This window comes from Oreochromis aureus, unplaced genomic scaffold (genome assembly GCF_013358895.1).
Source record: "Oreochromis aureus strain Israel breed Guangdong unplaced genomic scaffold, ZZ_aureus HiC_scaffold_93, whole genome shotgun sequence".
Lineage (NCBI taxonomy): Eukaryota > Metazoa > Chordata > Actinopteri > Cichliformes > Cichlidae > Oreochromis > Oreochromis aureus.
The window spans coordinates 103,885-124,577 of record NW_024108991.1 but is presented as its reverse complement, the minus strand read 5'-3'; the positions used below and the strand labels follow the sequence as shown (position 1 = coordinate 124,577).

The 20,693-nt window shown below is 36.1% G+C and overlaps 1 protein-coding gene across 1 annotated transcript; it reads left to right on the top strand.

Annotated features, from left to right (window-relative positions):
• The first annotated feature begins 5,894 nt into the window (after positions 1-5,894).
• Positions 5,895-20,644, top strand: adgrf3b (adhesion G protein-coupled receptor F3b). Its single transcript, XM_031745976.2, has 14 exons — positions 5,895-5,912; positions 8,503-8,558; positions 8,674-8,732; positions 9,325-9,467; positions 11,357-11,587; positions 12,063-12,305; positions 12,495-12,632; positions 13,023-13,222; positions 13,970-14,155; positions 16,365-17,678; positions 18,194-18,235; positions 18,380-18,409; positions 18,495-18,568; positions 19,431-20,644. Exons 5-13 carry the CDS (start codon positions 11,359-11,361, stop codon positions 18,558-18,560), a joined length of 2,448 nt encoding a protein of 815 aa, XP_031601836.2. The 5' UTR covers positions 5,895-5,912; positions 8,503-8,558; positions 8,674-8,732; positions 9,325-9,467; positions 11,357-11,358; the 3' UTR covers positions 18,561-18,568; positions 19,431-20,644.
• The last annotated feature ends 49 nt before the right edge of the window (positions 20,645-20,693 follow it).

Genomic DNA, 20,693 nt, shown 5'->3' with positions numbered 1-20,693 from the left:
TGTTTACTGATATGCAAATACGCAATATGCATTAGTTTGCAATCCTGAAGAACAGCAGGAAAATATAAAAAGTGAAAAAGACAGATTATGGCTGGTCTTTGTGCTTTTGATATAAAATCAGAGATATTTCCTGTTTTGGATACGTCATCAGCTTTAATTTGTGTATCATCCTCTGCCTAGCCCTTGGCATGATGGATGCTCGCACTTAATTTGAAATATTTAAATCAGTGAGGAAGTCTTAAGAAAATGCAAAAAGCAGATGATTATGTGCGAGTCTGTATGCACGCACCTTGTATGCACACTTGAAAAGAAACTTTCCATTAATCCCACCCACTTCTTCAGTTATGACTTAAAATGGTTTGTTGCCCTGCGAAAGGGTAATAGATTTTTTTAAATTATGTTTTTTAAAAGAAAACCAGACACGCAAACATTTAGATATTATAAATACACAGATAACTTTTTACAACCTTTTGTATTCTCTAGCTGGATTGTACAGTAGTACAATTTTTGAAATGTTTCTATGATGCTGTTTTATGCATTCAAGGGTTAGTCCTTTGGGTTTGGTGAGTCTAGTTTCCTTTTAGTGTAAGTAAACTGTGCTGCTGCCATAACACCACAGTTTGAGAGTGATATTTTTACATCTTTTACCAATGTAAAACTGGATAAGTGAAGGATGGATGGATGAGTGTATGGATGGATATTGGTGACAAAATTAACCATCCTGCAAAACTGAACTGTCTCTGACAACCCAAAGGACTGTGCTACTGTGTACTATTCGAACATATTTTTTCACATTATGGTACTCCATACAGGAAACCACTGTAATGTTTCTGTGTCCCTGCAGCAAATGGGGAGCAGCATGAAAGTGGAGGCTTGATCAATAGCAACATAAAGTGCATTGCAATAATCAAGTGGTCTTGCTTTGGCAGGGGATCAAAGACTTAACTCTAGAGAGCTGAAAAAAGACATTTCTCACTGCAGCATTTATTAGTCTGTCCACTTAAAGAACCATGCTAATTTTATATTATATACACTTGAATCATCCCTGTCATACAACACACACACACACTGAACGTTTTTATGAGGCAGGCAGTTGCACTGTGACCTCTTGAAGGAGAATGCTTGATTTGTTAGACAAATATTCATGGAAAGTTGAAAGGCTCAGCACATATGAAAACATGCCATCAATGCAAATGGTCTTTCAAAACCAAAGCCAGAACATCACTATCTGTGAGGGGATGTGTCCCGTAACACATCCCCTCCCAACCAAACACATACGTACTACCCTTAACACACACCCTCTGTTCAGTCTAACTCAGTGTTCATGAGCAATGCGCTCACTTACTTTGACTGGAAATCTGATGGGTGTCTGATAGACATGGAGTGTTGTTTGTTAATTGAAGCAAAGTTAATGGGTTAACAATCGTTTTTGTGTAGAGTGCAGCAAAGGTAAGAATGTTTCATTTGTGTATTTCTTTTGATTTTTGTATTTTTTTAATGAAAAAATAACAGAGGTGAGCTCTTACTACCACCTGACTGAACTACACACAAGTCTGCCTCTTGTATTAAATTATTAGTGTTGAAAGCAATTTAAAATAGATATGTACAGAAAGCCTTAACATGTTTACATTTTAACACTGACCCAGTTATAGTGAGGGTTTGGATTTGCCAGGGGCTAAATAAGCACTTTTTTCATAAACTAACTAGTTTCTGACATTTCAAATGAAGTCTCATATATTGTAGCCTTTCAGGTTTTATGTTGTAAATGTCTCCAAAACACTATTCCTGACCTCTGTTGTTCTTAAGATTTTAAATAATCATAGTTTAACATGATCTACAAAGTCATAAATCCTGTAATAGTTAAACCTTTAAAGGTGAATCTCTTTATGTTTCTGCTATAGAACCCCACAGCATGCTACGGTTGTAATGACATACATTACCATTCAGTATCACAATATGCTATTCCTATGATAAGAGTTCCTTTAACCACTGTTTTGTTAACAGGAACTTCCCTTCCACAAGCCAAATAACAGAACTGAAAATACTTTGTGATTTCACTAAGTGGAGTAGAATCACAGTAAGTGAACAAGTGTGTTTTATATTCATTCAGTTCACTGATTACTTTCGTTTTTAGTTTACAACATGGTTTGGACCAGGGTCTGCAACCTTTACACCCAAAGAGCCATTTGGACCCGGTTTCCACACAAAAGAAAACACTGGGAGCTGCAAATACTTTTGACATCTAAAATGAAGATAACACTGTATATATTGTGTTTTATCTTTATGCTTTGTGTGAACAACTAAGGTGTGCTGCTTATGAAATCCATGAAGTGCTACAGAGAAAATTAAATTATATTTATGTAATCAACACATTTTGAACTCTTAAAGAAATATAACAAAAGGAAAGACACCAACCTGAACTAAAATGATCCATGTAGCAAACAAAAGCTGTTGTCAGCCACCACCCTTATATCGCCTTTGGGCTTTTGGAGCCTTGACCTGACTCTTAAAAATAATTGGAAAAAGCACTATGCTGCTGAAAATGAAAAATAGATATTTGCAAAATTCTACCTAAATATGTATTTTACCTGGTTAATGCGTGCGGCGGGGCGTGGTTTGCAGCGCCGCTGCAGGGGAGGCGGATGCACCTGAGCGACACCCGCAATCACGCCTCGCTGCCTTTACGTCTGCGCTATCTGTGCTGTTGTGTTGTTGGTGGTGTATGTCGGGCTGTGAGCTGAAAAGCTACAGCCAGCTGTATGCGTACAGCAACCGTGTGTGAAAAGTGCTCAATAAAGAGATGCTGAAAAGCATGCTCATGGAAACATCGTCAGGTCTGCCGTGATTTGTTTACAATGGGACTTCTGCTCCTGAACCTCTGCGCACAGAGTCCGCAAATCGGGGCTATACGAAGTCAGTTTACGCAGGACTGTAAGCTGTCATCTGTCAGGCGTGAACGGTGTTTGTCTTTAACATAGTTCACGGTGGAGAACAGCTGCTGACATAATGTGGATCCGAAGATCCATAATTGGCCTACCTGGGGTTGAAAGTCTCGATAAATGCACGGTGTTTCGGCGGGTATACCGGCTTCCACGAGTGTGACTCTTATTTTGAGCGATGAAAAAATAATAGAATATAATTTTATTTTTATATTTCAATATCACAATAATCTTCCAATTTAGAACTACGAGTTAAAAATAACTCACATAAATAAAATACACTTCAGCTAAATACTTCTAATTTATTTGCCCAAACCACGCGGAGCCGCATTATAAGGACTAAAGAGCCGCATGCGGCTCCGGAGCCGCAGGTTGCCGACCCCTGGTTTGGGGGATACATTTACTTTCTGCCTCTGGATTTTAAAAAAATGTGTTTTTTAAATATTTATGATACATTATGATTGGTGATCCAAACAGGCCGGTCGTGCCTTTGACTCAACAAGAAAACGATGTGGGCATAAGCTATACCGCATCACCAGGCTTGTGTACACAGTTGTGCTATCCTACCGTTGGTGTGGACAGGAATGAACAGTGCACTGTTAAAAGAAAAACCACCAACTTGTTGTTTGTATTCATAGCCAACATGCAAAATGATGCAAACAGGTTTTTCCTAGCTAAATACAAGCTTCCTGTACTTTGGAAGGGAAAGCAGATAGCAGCTGATAACAGTGTTATGGAAGCTAAGGACAAAAATAGTTTAAGTCTCAAATGTAAATATATGGGAGACCCAGTGCTGACACAGTTAATAAAAAGACAATAAAACTTTATGGTGAGATTTCAATGAGCTCATGTCGGAATAGACACAGGTGAAGTCTTTTACTGCATTTCAGCTCAGTATTTTGGTTTTAAAACCTCTACCTGTCCACACTTTTAAATCAGGGGCTTTTACTGGCTTCAGAAAACAGAGTTCTAGCTTACTGGTTATACTTTCTGACACTTTAAGTTCGGACACTTTCAATTGAGTTCCATTTTATTTATAATGGCAAATCTCAACAATAGTTGTGAGTGCGTTAATGTCCTTACAAATAGGCCCGGTATTTGTTTATGGATCCATGTCACAATAATCTTGGATAAATTGTGTACTTTATGTATGTTCTTCGCTGAGTGTCTCTCTTCTCAACTTGTCATAACCCTTGTGTGTGTTTTTTTGTCCAGGTGATGAAAATGTTTTCCAAGGTTTTCATTTTTCTGACCGGAGCTGTGTATATCTACTACCAGGTAGAGAACCCCCTTCAGTTTAATGGGATACATTTTTGTAACCCTAACCCTATCCCCTTAGGAGTAAAGTTTACCCATCAAGGATCAAGTTAAATGTTAATTATATTTTACTATTGTGTGTTATATACTAGTTTAATGTAGAAAATTCAACCTGTTCTATTCCAAATCTCAACTCCGCATTATATCCATATATTCATGTTTATGGAAAGAAATATGATTTGTGTACTTTAATTTGGCTTAACATTGAATTGTTAGTTTATCAGAATGACTAATTTTGTGTTTTTTCTGATTTTGCCATTGCAGGTCCTTGCACAAGGTAAGCCAGTAAGGTAAAAAAGTCAATGTGTTTAAAATGTCTTCAAGTAGGCAACAGGATTAAAAGTCCTGGTCATTCCAAGTTTAAAAAGGTCTGGCAGATTCATTCCAGTGCAACTGTCACCACTTCTGGATTTAGTCAAAGGGGTTTTCATACAAATACACGGTGCTCAAGCCATTTCCTGCTAGTGCAAATCTTTGAGTCCAAAATGGAGGGAGTTTCTGTTTCAGCACTCATTGTTATGTAGCCTACCAATTCAGATCTTTACACACAGAGCTTTGAGACAGGGCTTGAGGCTGATCACATTGATTAAGTTAAGTTTGTTTAATTAAGTTTAATTAAGTTTGTTGAATTATTTTATTATTTCATAAGTAATGGTAAGAATAAAATCTACTGTTTACCATCTCCAGAAATGTGATAATTCATTAAATTATGTAGTACATTTATTCTATATCTCAGTCCCTTCCTTTTAAATAAGTTGCTAATCATGCAAAATAATAACATAAATCTTATTCATGTTTAAGATATCTACAGTGCTGAGATAATGGTGGAGAGTAATGTCACACTGGATGCCCAGACTGTCCTGTCAGCTATCAATTCAACAAGCCTCTCACTGATGAACGGACAAACAGTACAAATCACAAACACTGAACTGGTAGCAGGTATGTTTCTGGAACACTTTCTTGAACACTTTCTTGAATTTGTTAAGTTTTAACAAAAACATTTAAAATGATGTAATCTAACCTAATAAAAGAATCATTATTTTGGCATAAACCTATATTTGCCCATTCTGTCTTGACTATTATGAATAAATCTTAAGTGAACTGAATTCAGGCACTGACTACTTAAACATTATCTTAAACATGACAGAGCTGTAGTAATATTTACTGCAATTTCTCTGTGACTGATTTTTTTTCTTACAAAAGCCAAAGCTATTGGACTGGACTCTGTGTTAACAAAAACAAAATACTACTGATGGTCATTGTGTTTCTGCTAAGCTCATATAAAATTACTAATTTATATTGATGAATAAATATGAAGCTAAATATGTTTACATTTTGTACTGTGAAAGAATTCAGGTGTCTTTATTTTACAACAGTGTCGTTCAAATCCGAATAATGCTGTGCCAATTTAGTTCTGATTAACCAGAGTGGCCCTAACTCTCAAAAACAAGACACAGAAAAATGCAAATGTTTCCTTTTGTTTTTGACTTTTATTTTTTTCTAGAGTGCCTCATTGTTGGAACTGACACCAACTGCAACTGTTCTACAAATTATCTTTGGAGCAATGAAGTGTGCTACAACTACAACTGCTGTGGGGATGCTACTTGCACACAAAATGTATCCTACATCACACCCTCTGTTCTCCTAAAGTTCAAGGTAGGTCTCCTGATGATGTTTAATTCTCTTTTTTTCTGTTTTTTTCTTATAGTCATTATTATTGTTGATTATTTTTAGTATTCTGTTGATTAATGATATGAAATAAGGGTCACTACAACTATATGTTTTTACTGTATGCAAATGTTATTATAAATGTTGAAAACACTAAGTACACTAAGTACTTTTTTGCAAGTAAACAATATTGTTTATTTGCAAAAAATAACAATAATCAGGGCTCTAGACTAATTTTTTGCCACAGTTGCTCTGGTGCGCCCAACTATTTTTGGGGTGCACCAGCACAAAAGTTAGGTGCACCCAAATTTTTCAACCGCATCACTTAACAATGCAGTTTTACATGTACACTTTTTTTTTTAGGGGGGGGGGAATGCTGTCCATACAGACAATATTAATATGTAAATGATTAACTAACAGTCTTGTCAATACAAAGTTCTTTATTTGGAGCACATTTCTACAAGAAAGATAAGTTCCTGAAAAAGTGCTTGTGCTTAAAGTGGTTTGGCACTCTTTGGCAATATTGTAGACAATGTTAAACTTAATCATGATCTCGGCCTCCTCTGACAACCTGTTTGCCGCTGCCTGCTGCTGAAAGACAGTGGGGAGAGGGGACACTTGGGCAGTGCATTTATTGCAGCATATATGTGTTTTCTGGATACACTGTGCTTTTTCAGCGTTCAAAGATTGATGGCTCCGTGTCAGAGCACTGGCTATGAATTTCAGATGGATCAGGCCTTAAAAAAAAAAGTTATCAATAGTTCTTTTCATCTTTTCTTATTGCCCACAGCTACATCCACTTCTGTCGGGCCTAGGCTACCCACTAGGGCTGGGTATCATCACTGATTTCTGTAATCCATTTGATTCGATACAGTTTTGCCTCAGATAGTCAGAAATATTATAATTCAGATCATTTATCAGTACCGATACATGTGAGACTTCATCAGAGTTGTGATCATCACAGCAGATGCCTTTGTGTCAAAGTAACTGAGGATAAAACACAGAAAAACACGGAGGAGATTTTCTCGGCCTGGTCTTTTATAGCAGATAAACTTAAAAATATTCTGCAATTTTGCATAATTTTAAAAAGTTTTAATTTCTTCAGTATTGAACAGCAGAAATTAGACTTTCTTGTCCGAGGTCATTAAGTTAAAAAAAAAATAAGACAGCGGCCAACAGCGCTGTAAACAACGGTAGACTGGTGGGTAATAAGCAAATGAATAATGCAGAAAATAGAGATTTGAGACGGGAAACTGTTCTTGAAGTACACACACAGAGAGAGAGAGAGAGCTGTGCATGAAGTTTGAGTTTATTGTGGTGGAAGCAAAAGAGCAAAAGTAAGAGTGAATTCATGATGATGTTTATCAAATGTGAAGCGTAGTTTGGATCTTCTTTTGCTGCTGGTTCAGTGAATTTTGGTTGGAGAGAGACAAAACCTGCAGCTCAGAATCTAGCGCAAAAAAGACGTAAACACAAAGCACGGACCCGCCAACGCATCAATCTGTGAGTTGTCGGCTTTCAGCCCCAACGGCGTGTCCGTGTATGGGCCTTCAGGTGAGCCAAGAAAGAGAAAGCTGATTCTGATGCGTCGGGTCCGCACTCTGTGTTTACATCTTTGTGTGGAATCCGTTTATCTGCTCTCATTTGCTGTTTAGTCGTTGTTGTAATAGTTTTGTGAGCTTTAACCTGAGATTCTGGCGTTTCTGGCAAAATACATTTATATTTAAAAGTCGATTCAGGATTTAATGAATCGATACCACTTTATTCAAGCTACTCACCTCTCTCTATCCACTTGCACTTTCAAACATACACAAGAAGGACCACAGGAATATCTGGACCATGGCCAATCAGAGAGGTCCCGCCCCTGATTATTTCTGATTGGTTTAGACCACGATATGGGCATAATGTGTGTCTGTTGTTGACCACACGGAGACTTTCAGAGTTGCGGAGACTTTTTTTTCTTTACTCGAACAGCTGGTCGCACCAGTGCGACCTAAGATTTTTTTTAGTTGCACCATTGAGAAATTGGGTTGCATTTGCGACCAAATTAGTCGCACTCTAGAGCCCTGATAATCAACATGTCTTTGGTCAAATTTGCCAACAAAATCAGCTTAAGGAGTCTTGGTCCTGTTTATTGATTCTGGGATTTCTACATGTTTGTGTGTCAAGTGCCTTCATTGTTACTATATTGTTTTTAATTTCCAAAATAATGCCATGACAAACAAAGCGCATGTTAAGAGTAAATAAATAAATAACAACACAAACACTGAGAGTAATAAAAATTAAACTACCTGTAAAACTTTAACAATTAAAAACTAAATTAAATTTAGATAACTAACTTAGATTCTAAGTGAAACTAAACTGATCTTGAAAAAAGAAATAAAAAAAGAAATAAAAAGAAAAACAGAGAACTACAGTAACTCTGGTGTATAAATCTGCTGAATACAGCTATATCATGGTTAGATTTGAACCTTTGCTTTTCACTCTTCTTCTTTTTCCCCATGTTGATATGTATGCTTGTGTCTGACAACCAAAAAAACAAAGAAATAACTAACTATAATATTTACTATGAACACAGTTTTCATCAATGGATCAGTACAGACTGCAGCATGGGATCAAACCAAAAACACAACGGTATGTCTCATCCTCACATTTTCACTATTCTATAACTAAACTATAAATATAAATATGTTTTCCGTTGTCACATAGGACAAACATATCAATGATTTCATGCTTTTTCTTTTCTTAGCTTCAAAGCCAATTTCAAAAACTGAATGCTATTCAGTATGTGAACGTTACTGGTCCAAGGTATTGTACTTTATAAAGAAATATGTTATAAAGTCAGTGTTTTGTCTTTTGTTTTGTTTTTTCAAAACAACACCACTTCTAATCGTGACACCACTTGGTTTATTATAGGTGAGTTTTTTGTGATGACAATGATACTTAACAAAGGCTACTGCCACTGAATCAGTGTCAGCCAGTGTCTTCAGGGCTGTTTCGGAGACATGAGCTTTAATGCTGATTGATGCATGGAAACACTGAAACAGTGGCAAATAACTCTTCGTAAAATTCTGACTTATTAACTATTTCAATAACTCTGCACAGCTGATGACAAATGCCTAGTGCCATTCCCTGGCAATAGAGGGGACAGCAATTGAAAACTGCACTGGTTTCATTTAATGGAGAACAAAAGGCTTAAAGTGAAAGATACTTTTTTTTGGAGACACTGCAATATGTAATATAATGGAAGTTTGGTAAACAATGGGAATCAAGCATGTACACTTTTAGAGACTGACAAGCATTACCTTTTAGTGCAAAACATATGCACAACAGATAAAATGTACTGCTTCTAATGTTAAATGTTCTCTGTAACAAATATTTTTTCCATCATTCTCTACAGAATCATCTCCATATCCACTCAAGTGCTAAACGTTGCTGACTTTCAGGTAGCTGTTAGTGTCAGAGTGCTAACTTCTAAACTTCAAGAAATAGTCACTTTTCTTGAAACTCAGCTTTCAGCTACTATATTTGTGGACACTCTAGGTTAGTAAAAATCCATGTTTTACTATTCTTTCATTTGACTATGTACTAATTCTTGTAAGACTCATCACAGCTTGATCTTCTACTCTATATCTATTGCTCTGTACCCTATTTGACAAATTTGGAATTTTTTTTAGATCCATAGCTTTGTTTGACTTTAAAAATTTAGATTTTTATCAGTTTTATTAAGTATCCTTCTTACTCTTGTCTGCAGTATGCATTATGAGTATTGTGAGTTTTGTTACATGTTACCCCATATTTCTACACAATTATTCAGATATGACAAAATAATTGAGCAGTACGGTTCAGAATGTGGCTTGTGTTTCCCAACAATGCAATAGTCTTAGCTATTTTGGGCTATTTTATATGTCTAAAATGAGCCTTCCAGCTCCCAAACTTGACACCCAAAATGTTGTTTTCATATACAGTACCATTTCTATGCATACATCCTCAATAATACTGGATTCGTTAATTTTCATTTTCCAGATTTTTCAAATTTAATGACATGCAGGTTGATCTGTATTCATCTATTTCCATAAATTGTTGCCTCTTAAGTAGCTCATCACCCTCTTCAGTCCAAACTCTCTGATACCACACTTTTTCCAGTTTGTTTAATAATATATTGTGACTAGTGCTGTCAAAATTAACACGTTAACACAAATTAATTCACCATCACGGTCAATGCGATTAAAATTTTTAACTCAATTAATACATCTGGAGTGCAGAATGAGTCAAAATCCCTGAAATGTCTTTGCACATGCGCAAATGGGCAGTTGATCAGGTAGTGATGGGCAGCTGAACCAATCAACTCAATTTGGGAGATGATAAATGCACAATGGCCCTCTCGATGGGATGCGCTTTACATAGCTTTGGTTCCTCATTTCAAGGACGTGAAGTGCCTCCCCAACAGTGACAGAGAGAGTGGATAAATGTTTACAGAGTTTTTTTTAACATGAATGTTCAAGATGTTCAATAAACATGTTAAGTGCGTATATTTTCCCTTTTTTCTCGAGTCTGTTCGGTCAAACAAAGTGAAATGCGAATAATATAGAATAAATAGAATATATTATAGAATAAAAATGAATGATATTCATTTGTGATTAATCAAAATTAATCCACAGTAACCCTGTGATGAATCTGATTAAACATTTTAATTGTTTGACAGCACTAATATATATTATATATTAGCGTACACTTACCTATTAGTATATAGGTTTTTTAAAAAGTTGTATTTCACATGAGAGAACCTGCGCTAAAAGATTGAAGAAAACTATTCAAATTCTCTTTGAATTTAAGCACACATTCTTTGTGTTTATTCTGCATTTACTTCATTATATTGCATAAATGTCAATTACAAGCTTAAATATAAAGCTGAAAAAATGTAATTGCAACCAGGCTATTGATCAAATTATGATCAATGGTGTCAAAAGCCTTTAGAGGTCTAGAGCTATTCCAGCTGCACACCTTTAACTGTCTATAAAATGTTTGAGTTCTTCAGTTAATTCAAGTAATGTCAAATATGTTAATCTGTCTTATATGTGGAAAACAGCATAAAACACTGTGTTATAAAACAAAATGCACACTTATATTTAGCCATACCAATTTAGCTGAAATAACATGTTTATCCTGCATAGGATTAATCCTGTAGAATAAGTGTTTTGCACTGACTCTGTATCTAATTTTACCTACACATACATATTAAATTAGCAGACCATATTCCCATAACTTTTCATCAAGACAAATCACTTTTAGTTTAAATGGTTATTAAAATTATTCTGACTATTCAGTATGAATCAAATAAATGTTCCAAAACAATGTTGTTGGACAGATAAATCTAAAGTGACCTTTTAGGCTTTTCATGATTTCTATTTCCATCTATTATCTTGACACAGGAATGGTCATTGTAGAGGCCCCAGGGACTAAAGTTTGCTATCAGTCCACGCCGCAACTTGCATGCAAACTTGAGGAGCCCACAGGCAGCGCAGGCTGGAATATGACCACACAGACTCAGCGCTTTGAGCTCAACAATGGCAGTGTGGTCCAGCTGAATCAGACATGTGCCACATCCATTTACCAATCTTGTATTGGTGTTACACTCAAAGTGGTGACAGGCATTTGGGAAGGCAAGTGTTTATGCGTTTTGCTTGATTAAAAAAATTAAGAAATTAAAGAATTAAGAAATTAAAAATCCTCTCTGCTAAGAAATCAATATACAAAGTACTCCATTAGAAACTCATACTAATAAGCTGGTATGGTGAATGGGTATGATGGACTTCCTCCAAAGAGGTTTAAATCTTGGTGTGGTTTAGCAAGATGGTACAACAGGGATTTGAACTGTTAACTCTGCTGTGGAAAGGTTCAAACCAGAACATTCTGGCAAACAGGAAATCTGAATGTAAAAAAAAAAAAAACTTGCGTTGCAATGTTTTTCAAGTGTATTGTTTTCTACTCTTGGCACTGTTCCCACTATGGTCAGTACTACAGAAATTGATCGCACATCTCCTGCCATTTCCTGCATGCGTTGTTAACTGAAATGTCACTTAATGTGTTTAAGTCCAACCCCCTAATTCAGTTGTAACTATCATATGTTCCCTGCAGGCACATATGAGTGTGGATTTACGATTGGTTCAATCAGGCACACAGGCAGGACTTTTCTGAGTGTGGCCCTCCTGCCTGACACTATTACCATGAGTACCATGCCTCTTACTATGGACTGTTCAAAGAGTCCGCAAAGTGTAAACATCACTGCCAGTGTCATAATCCCAGCAAGCAGTAAGAGCTATGACATTTCGTGGAGCTACAATGGTTCGGCGACAAACTACACAGCCGTACAAAACACAAGTAAGATAAACATACATTTTTATCCTTGAATCTTTGGTATTCCAACTAAAACGAAAACATCATTTTGTTCTGTTTTAAAGATGTCATAACATAATTCACATTATTCAAAAATGCAAATTTAATGTAGACTTTACTGCACAAAATCTTAATACACAAAAAAACAGTAACAATTTTAATCTTCTGTTACAGCTTCAAAGGGTTACGTTAACTACACGTTCACTCCTACCATCCCCTGCACAAAAGGAAGTGGAACTTATGTTAACATCACTTTTAAAAATGATGTGAATCAAATGAAAAGTGCACAAATAAACATTCCAGTTATCAATGGTATGGATTCTTTAAATTGTTTAATATGTTCACTAAGTTTAAAGGGGTCTTATTATGCTCATTTCCAGCTCCATATTTTTATTCTACTAGTATGCCAGGGCCTGGTGCAATCCTGTCTGAAAAAAACAGCTCTACTAATGCCACCGTTCATTTAAGCTAACTTTCTTCTGATTGGCAACCCGAAATTCAGCAATATATGACTGAAATGCATAATAGGTCCACTTTAATATGTTTTTGAAAATGTCATTTGTGGTATATTAGCATATGCTCAGCATTTCGAATTGCATATTGCATGTTTTAGCAATGACCTATATTGCATCATCTAATGAGATACATGTAATACATAATATTACTTAATTTCGTCACTATTTTTTTCTTTTTTTAATTAAGCTAATGACATAGTTTGTAACCAGATCATACTTAATGGAGATACATGGCCAGAAACCCCAGCTGGAGAAACAGTGATTATTCGAACATGCCCACCAGGAAGGGTTGGCTATAAGTCCCGGACTTGTATCGGCCCTGCTTGGCAGGACGTGTTCTCCAGCTGCGTCAGTGAAGAATTGGACAAAGTTTCAAATGCAGCTCAAGTGAGTGTGTCTAAATTTCTCATATCACTGTATGACATTACAACGAGTTTCTGTTTGTATTTGTTTCTGTTTTTTTAGCTTTTGTCATTGCAGCTTAAAATATTGCAGTGACAAAAGCTTGTAAAATTTCATCTAAGTTTACCTTGATGATAAAATAAGGTTGGCAAGTAGTTGCGGGAGGTTGCTGGCAGACACTAGTTTGAAATTGGCGCTCAACCGAAAATCTCGTTTGTAATTGTTTTAGTCACTAGCAGGTTCCCATGGTCAACAGTAGTTATCATTATAAATGCACACTTGACTGCAAATACTCATAAGAAATGTACCACGAAGTAGGGAAATTGTGGAAATTATGACACAAACCAGAAACTGAGAAGCTTTCCCATTTGCATCAACCTGTCACTACAAGTGAGAGAATAAAATTCTGAATGTTCATCAGACAATCTGCTGCCAGCTAATCACAAGGAGGGTTTTGTTGCAGATACCACTTTGTGACCAGTTTCACCCAACATTATAAGAAAAGTTTATTAAACTGCTAGTTTGCTAGTTAAAAATCATTTCTACAGGGCATAGCATCTATGGTAATCTTTGGGTAAAGCTTTACATACAACTCAAACAAATACAAGTGTAAAAATATGCCAAGTCATTAAAAGAATGTAAAGTGTGTGTTGTGCCTACTATTGTGAACAATGAAACAGAATTATAAAGATTTGATTGTTTACTTTTTTGCACACTAATTCTTTTATCTAGGCCTTCCTGAAGGGACTAGGGGCTACCCCGGAAGTGGCCAAGAATATATTTGAAGGGCTAAAGAACAGCTCTACATTAAGTTCTGGATCCGGTGAAAGTATAGCTGACGTTAGCGCCTCCATCGGTGTTCTAAATATGATGGCTAAGGCATCAAACACAACTGTGTTGGGAGAGGATATCTTTCCTGTAAGCACCTCTACTTTTTCTGTTATACCTGTATGGTTCTGAATTTAAAAGTTCAGGCTTCACTTTAAAAGAAGAATTAATCCTCAACATATAAGGTTCTACTTTGTCAGATCTCATGTCTAACTAACAATTTGTCAAGATAGTTTGAGTCACTGGTGTGCACTGAACTTTACAGACAGACAAATAGTAATAACACCACAAAGTAAAAATTCCTCACCACAAATGAACTGCGTATTACTGACACATTTTACTTAAAATACCAAAAGTAAAATTACTTATGCTGCAGAAAACATTTCCACCAGCAACATTATATAGATAAATATTACAGACGTTTAAGGTTAAGCTCAATTTAAATACTTTAAATTTAGTTTAATCTACAGTACTATAAAAAAAATTGCATTTGTAGTAACAGTTCTGTGAGGAATACATATGAATGAGTTCAGAAAAACAGTCCCACAACTTTATTTTTTTTAAGTATGGTAAAAAATATTGAAAGAATGAATGAAGAAATAAGAAAATAAAAAGCTAAAATAATGTCCATGAGCACTCTGTAATACAGCAACATATAACACTCTATAGGAGAACTAAAAGAACAGTTAAAAAAAAATAAGTTATACTGCTCAAACCTCCAATATATTAAAATAATATTAGTGGATGGGAATAAAAACTTTAGTCTGATTTTTTTAGTGGAATTGTACTCAGCTTCAATCAGAAGGAAAAAAAGGAAAATAAAAAATATAGCTCTATTTTCTGTTGCCTGCATTGTAGAGGGAGACTTTGCTTCTAAACAGGAAAATGAGCACAGTTAAGGCTTAAAGTGTATTCAGCAGGTGGGGGAACAATAAAATCAGTTCTAGTGGCTCAGTGTGGGGAAAAGACAGGCTGTGATGAGCTGACCTGCTGCTCTTTGTAGCGTTACACAACTGAATTCAAAATGATTTCAGCAGGTGTCTCATGAGTTGTCCTTGCTGATTTTCATCCTCTACATTGTGATGGAATATTAATCTCTCTTACACTTAATGTAACAGACCATGAGCATTGCGTAGCCACTGTGCACTTGTTTTTCACTTTAAATCCATCACAGTACAGCAAACTAACCTGTTTCTTCCTTTCCTGTCCTGTCTTTCTTATCTTTCTCCATCTCTGAGTCAGGCTAGCTCCCATTCTTTTTTCTCCCTGTTATATACAGCAGCTGGACCTTTAGCTGCAACACACTGTGCATCAAACTGCACACAAACAGTTTGTTTGCTGATGTTTGTTTAAGCTGATAGAAATGCTGTATTTGAAATGAACTGTCACTTTAAAAAAGTCACTCCCTTTATACTCACTCTCCTTTTGTAAGACTAGCTAGATTCAGCCTGTACCTTACAACTTAGGGCGAAAAAAAGTCACAGGCTGAATTCAGCCCTTAACTATGGCACACATCATCTATTTTTATGCAACATCCTTTGGTGATTATGGTACAGACAGGTATGCCTTCCATGTGTTACTGTTTAGGCTCAAATTATTTTCACATTTAAAGGCTCGCAGCTACTTTTGCGTTAAACAAAAAGTAACGAGCCTGTTTTGAAAATGTAAGGAGTAGAAAGTACAATTATTTTTTTTTAAAGTAGGGAGTAAACGTAAAAAGTAGTGAGAAAGTATTTGTACGTCCCACCTCTGGTGCAAGAAAAAAAAAGCAGAGGCTCTGAGGAAGAGATGCCACACTTTTTTGAAAACTTTTTCCTCACATCATTTCATTTACTGAACTTTGTTTTAGGAATGAGGAAATGCCAAGCCCAAATGTAAGTGAAGGAGACTTTTAACATGGAGATTTGTTTTCCTCCATGGACGTTACATGTTAGAATTTTTGTTCGTTTTTTGGTAAGAAAAATAATTATGTGTGTGGTGTACCTATCTAGTGACGTCTTATGTAGTAAACTGTTTGATTGTGTTGGGAAAAGACAGAGTATATTATTTTATACTCTGTCGGCATTTTGTATGCATTTCCTTTGCCAGCTGATTGCATACCCCTGTACACCCAGCCATGAAAAGCTGGCATGTCAGACTTCAACTTGTTGCTTTGGTTATTCAGACAAATTCTGCTCATCGTTGCTTCACAGATCTATGTCTGTTTTTGAGAGCAGGGCTCTATGGTGTAAATTAGCCTTCATGTGAAAAGTCACTGTTTAGTCAAACTAATTTGTTTTTTCATTTTACTGTCTTTCAGGATTTTGTTAGTGCAGCAAGCAATATGTTGAATGGCACCTGGAATGGGGTAAATGACACAGTTCGTTATAACATGTCATCAAACTACCTAAATTCTGTGGAAGGTCTAGTGAAGAATATTAAGGTCAACCAGAGCAATGGAGTCAACAGTACAAATCTAGACCTTACATTCTGTCGAAGCCATGACTGTAATGTGTCTGTGTTTGACATTGGTGTGAATATGAACAAGACCAATGGAATACTGAAAACTGTAGCTGTGAAAAATCTAATGAGTAAATTAAATAACAGCTTTAATGGTGCAAAACCTGACCGTACCGATCTCATATTATCAGCCACACTGGACAATAACAACGATTCAACTAGACGAATTAGACTGGACTTCCCCAGTGGGAAAACCAACCCCACTCAACCTCACTGTGTCTTCTGGAACCCTACAGGGAATGAATGGTCAGATGAAGGATGCAATATCAGCATTTCCGATGAAAACCACACAGTATGTGAGTGCAACCACCTGACTGCATTCTCTGTCCTAATGTCCAAGAATGATGGACGAAAAACAGATCCCACCCTTGAACTTATTTCAAATATTGGCCTTGGTGTGTCCATTTGCTCCTTGGTGATTTTTCTCATCATTGAATCTCTCGTGTGGTCAGCTGTGGTCAAGACTAACCTTTCTCATTTCCGCCACACAGCTATAGTGAACATTGCCACATTCCTCTTGCTGGCAGATTGCAGTTTCTTGGCTTCTAGCAATCCCGAGACTCTCAGTGACAGCTGGTGTCTAGTACTGACCATATGCAAACACCTGTTTTACTTGGCTATGTTCTGCTGGATGCTATGCCTGAGCATCATGCTTGTCCACCAGCTGATCTTTGTCTTCAGCCCACTGAGGAAAAGAGTTTTCATGTTCCTCTCCAGCATTTTAGGCTATGTTTGCCCAATCCTAATGGTGGGATCCAGCTATGTGTACTACAAATACACCAACCAGAACTATCACGACCCCAAAACATGCTGGCTAGTTTACGTAAAACTCTTGGTTGGCTCCATGCATGCTTTTCTCCTGCCTGTGGGAACCATTGTTTTGGCAAATCTCTTTTCCATGGTTGTTGTCATCGTTACACTGATGAAGACCTCAGTCCCTGACAGCAGCAAGGCCGATGACAAGGAAACGGCAAAAGGCATCCTCAAAGTGGTGATCGTTCTAACACCGGTCTTTGGAGTGACATGGATCGTTGGCTTCATTCAACTCATCATGTCTGATAGCCCCATGTATAACGTTATTGCCTACATTTTCACCATCCTCAATACCTTCCAGGTAATTTGAATGCACAGTTAGCACATACCAAACAAATTTAGGTAATAATTATTTCACAATGATTATTTAACAAAAAATGTATTTGATGATCTGAAACATTCACAAATATGAAAAACAAAATCAGCAATGGACAAATCTCCATTTCACTCTATTATATTTTATAAAATATATTTGTCTTTTTTCATAATTGTGTTTTTCTTTAAAAGGTATTATTGTTTTTTGCTTTTCATTGTTGATCAGTTGTAGAAGTAACATATTTTAAAACATTAATTGTTTCATTGTTTTACAGTAAAAATAAAGCCATGTATTAAAGTTTAGTTAATTGTCAATGTACAACTTTTTGATGATGGTCAGAAAGCGTCACTTAATGGAAATAGGAATGCACAGATCTAACTTTCCCATTGGCATATATTTCCTTAAACTCTTGTCTCTGCTGACAAAAACTGCAAACCTGATTAAAAAGGAAAACCATTGTGTCTTTTTAGACATGTTACGTTTTTTTTACTCTCTTTCAGGGTTTTTTTATCTTGATCACAGGGTGTTTTGCAGAGCAAAAGGTAGGTTTAATAATTTTAGTGGAACAGATATCACTCTAGATATATTTATCAAAAAACCCCAAATATTTGATGGTGAGGAGAAAGTGTTTAGTGTTTGCCATGTACCTAATGTATTAAGCAATTTATCTACATTGTTACTATCAGGTCAGAGAGGAACTGTTCAAGCTCATAACGGTAAGTACAAATACAATATACATACAGAATTGCCTGATAAAGTGATAGAAACATGGTTGGTAATACTTCTGGTCTCTACCCTCAGGGAAAATCAAAAGGAAACGACAGCACAAAGAAATTCACTTCAACTACTTACACAAAAGACCACTGAAGATGCAGGTCAGTTCTGTCTATCGTCCTTAACAGTATTCCTTCAATAATGCTAGCTTTCTCTCTTGAAACTCGGTAGCTCACTGAGCTGATCAATCCTGATTGATGAGAGATCCTTCAGTAACTAAACTTGCATTTTCAGGGTTACATCTATGAACTGTTGATGGCTGCTGTAAACCACCACACAAATACAAGTTGTTTTGTGTTTACAAAGTAATTTATAACAAGGCTGAGTAGCAGGGCTGCAGTTGTACTCGGGTGGAAAGGCATAGGTTGTGTAACATCAACACACTAGCACACTTATAATGATAACGTTGGTGTTTAGCAGATATCATGTTTACCATTACAATTTACTGAGCTACCGTGCTAACTAATTTACACAGTTGCATTAAAACTATGTGCAGCTAAGGATGAGGCATTACCAATAATTGCAACAATTTGGCCAAGAAAGAAATTTAAATTTTACCTTGATTACATTGGATGACAAACATTTTATGGATTGTCAAAGTTATGAACCCTGTTTATTTGCTTTATCTACAGTGTGGAAAAGACACATTTCTCATGGTTTTGCTTTTTTAGGCAGTGGAAATTGACATTTTGATTTCTGGGTAACTGCAAATAGCAGCCTTTCAAGAATAAGTTATTAAACCATGGTCACATTGAACCTATTGAAACAATATGAATGCTTTTGTTTTCTGCTGGTTTTGTGATCTTAACTTGAATGTTGTGCTGTTTGTCACATGGCTCTTGTGTTAAACACTTATAGTACCCATATTGTCAGCATTAATTACTTTTTCACTGCATGGAAGCAGAAATGATCTTTTGTGAATTAAAGTTGAGTCTTAAAAATTCCATTTTTTTTGCTTTTCAGATTGTGAATCCTGAACTAACAAGTCACCTGTTCAACTACCCCTCTACAGGAGAATACAGTTTGCATTATGTTAGTATGTAGTTCCTTGACATTCACAGTCGGTTGTTTAAGGAGATTTAACTAAATGTTGTTTATAACCATATCATTATCTATAGTTATATGTAGATTTCCTAAAAAGCAATGAAACCCCTGTCTAGTCGTTATTTATGACCCATTAAAATTGTATGACAGTGTCTTTATCTCCAGAGGCCCTGCCTTCCTTTTTTTTTTCTTATTTTGCCATGTAACTGACATTTCTTGTCTGTAACACATATACAGGACAACAACAACAAACAGGACAAAGAATGCACTTCAGCTGTGTTGACAGACAGTGTAAAACATGTAGGTACCTGCCAGGTGTAAAAGTGACGCCAACGCAAACTTGTCTTGTACTTTTGTTTGCAGTCCTTACTAAATGACGTCCTTGATATAAATGACAGCCTGAATGGTGAGGGTTAGGGTTTCAGTGACTCGTTTCTGGTCATAGGGAATACACCTTTAAGTAAATCTTGGAAATCAAGGGCATTCTTCTTGCCAGAAAAAAGAATTTCCCATGATGATAATAATAATAATAACAATAATAATAATAATAAATCTTATTTATAAAGAATTATCGTGAAGCTTCAAATGAGACTTCAGAAACCAGCGGGTAACACTGAACATCTTTTATACTGTCTTTGCCTGAAGTGAATCTGGCAGTGAGTTTGATATTTGTGTTTGCTAGCAATAAACAACAACTGTAGCATACTATACCTTTAAACAGAGCATTGTTGTCAATGATTAGCACTAAGGTTCCGATGACATTTGTACTTGACACAAAGTACTTCTAGCACTAATTGCCATTATTCTTAGCTACGGTTGGTAGATTTTGTCAGTTATCTTACTAGATGCAAAAATCATTTGTTTTCTTCCATTCCAAGTAAAATTAAAGATAACTGTGTACATCTTTATATCCAAATGACTAAACTGGATGTTTGATATTAAGTAGACCAAGAGTGCAAGTGCTGACTGTGCATAGAACAAAGTAAATGCTTTAACAAGTCCAGACTTATTTAATGGTTGTATTTAAGATTAATTACTGTATATTTAAGTTTATGTTTTGGCGTGAACTAATACCTGTATACTTTCCCTGTGTGGCCACTGTATGTATCTCAAATCTGTTCAAATAAAAATAGAAAACATAAATTCTTTTTTGTTGGGAAATTTAATTCCAACCTTACATTT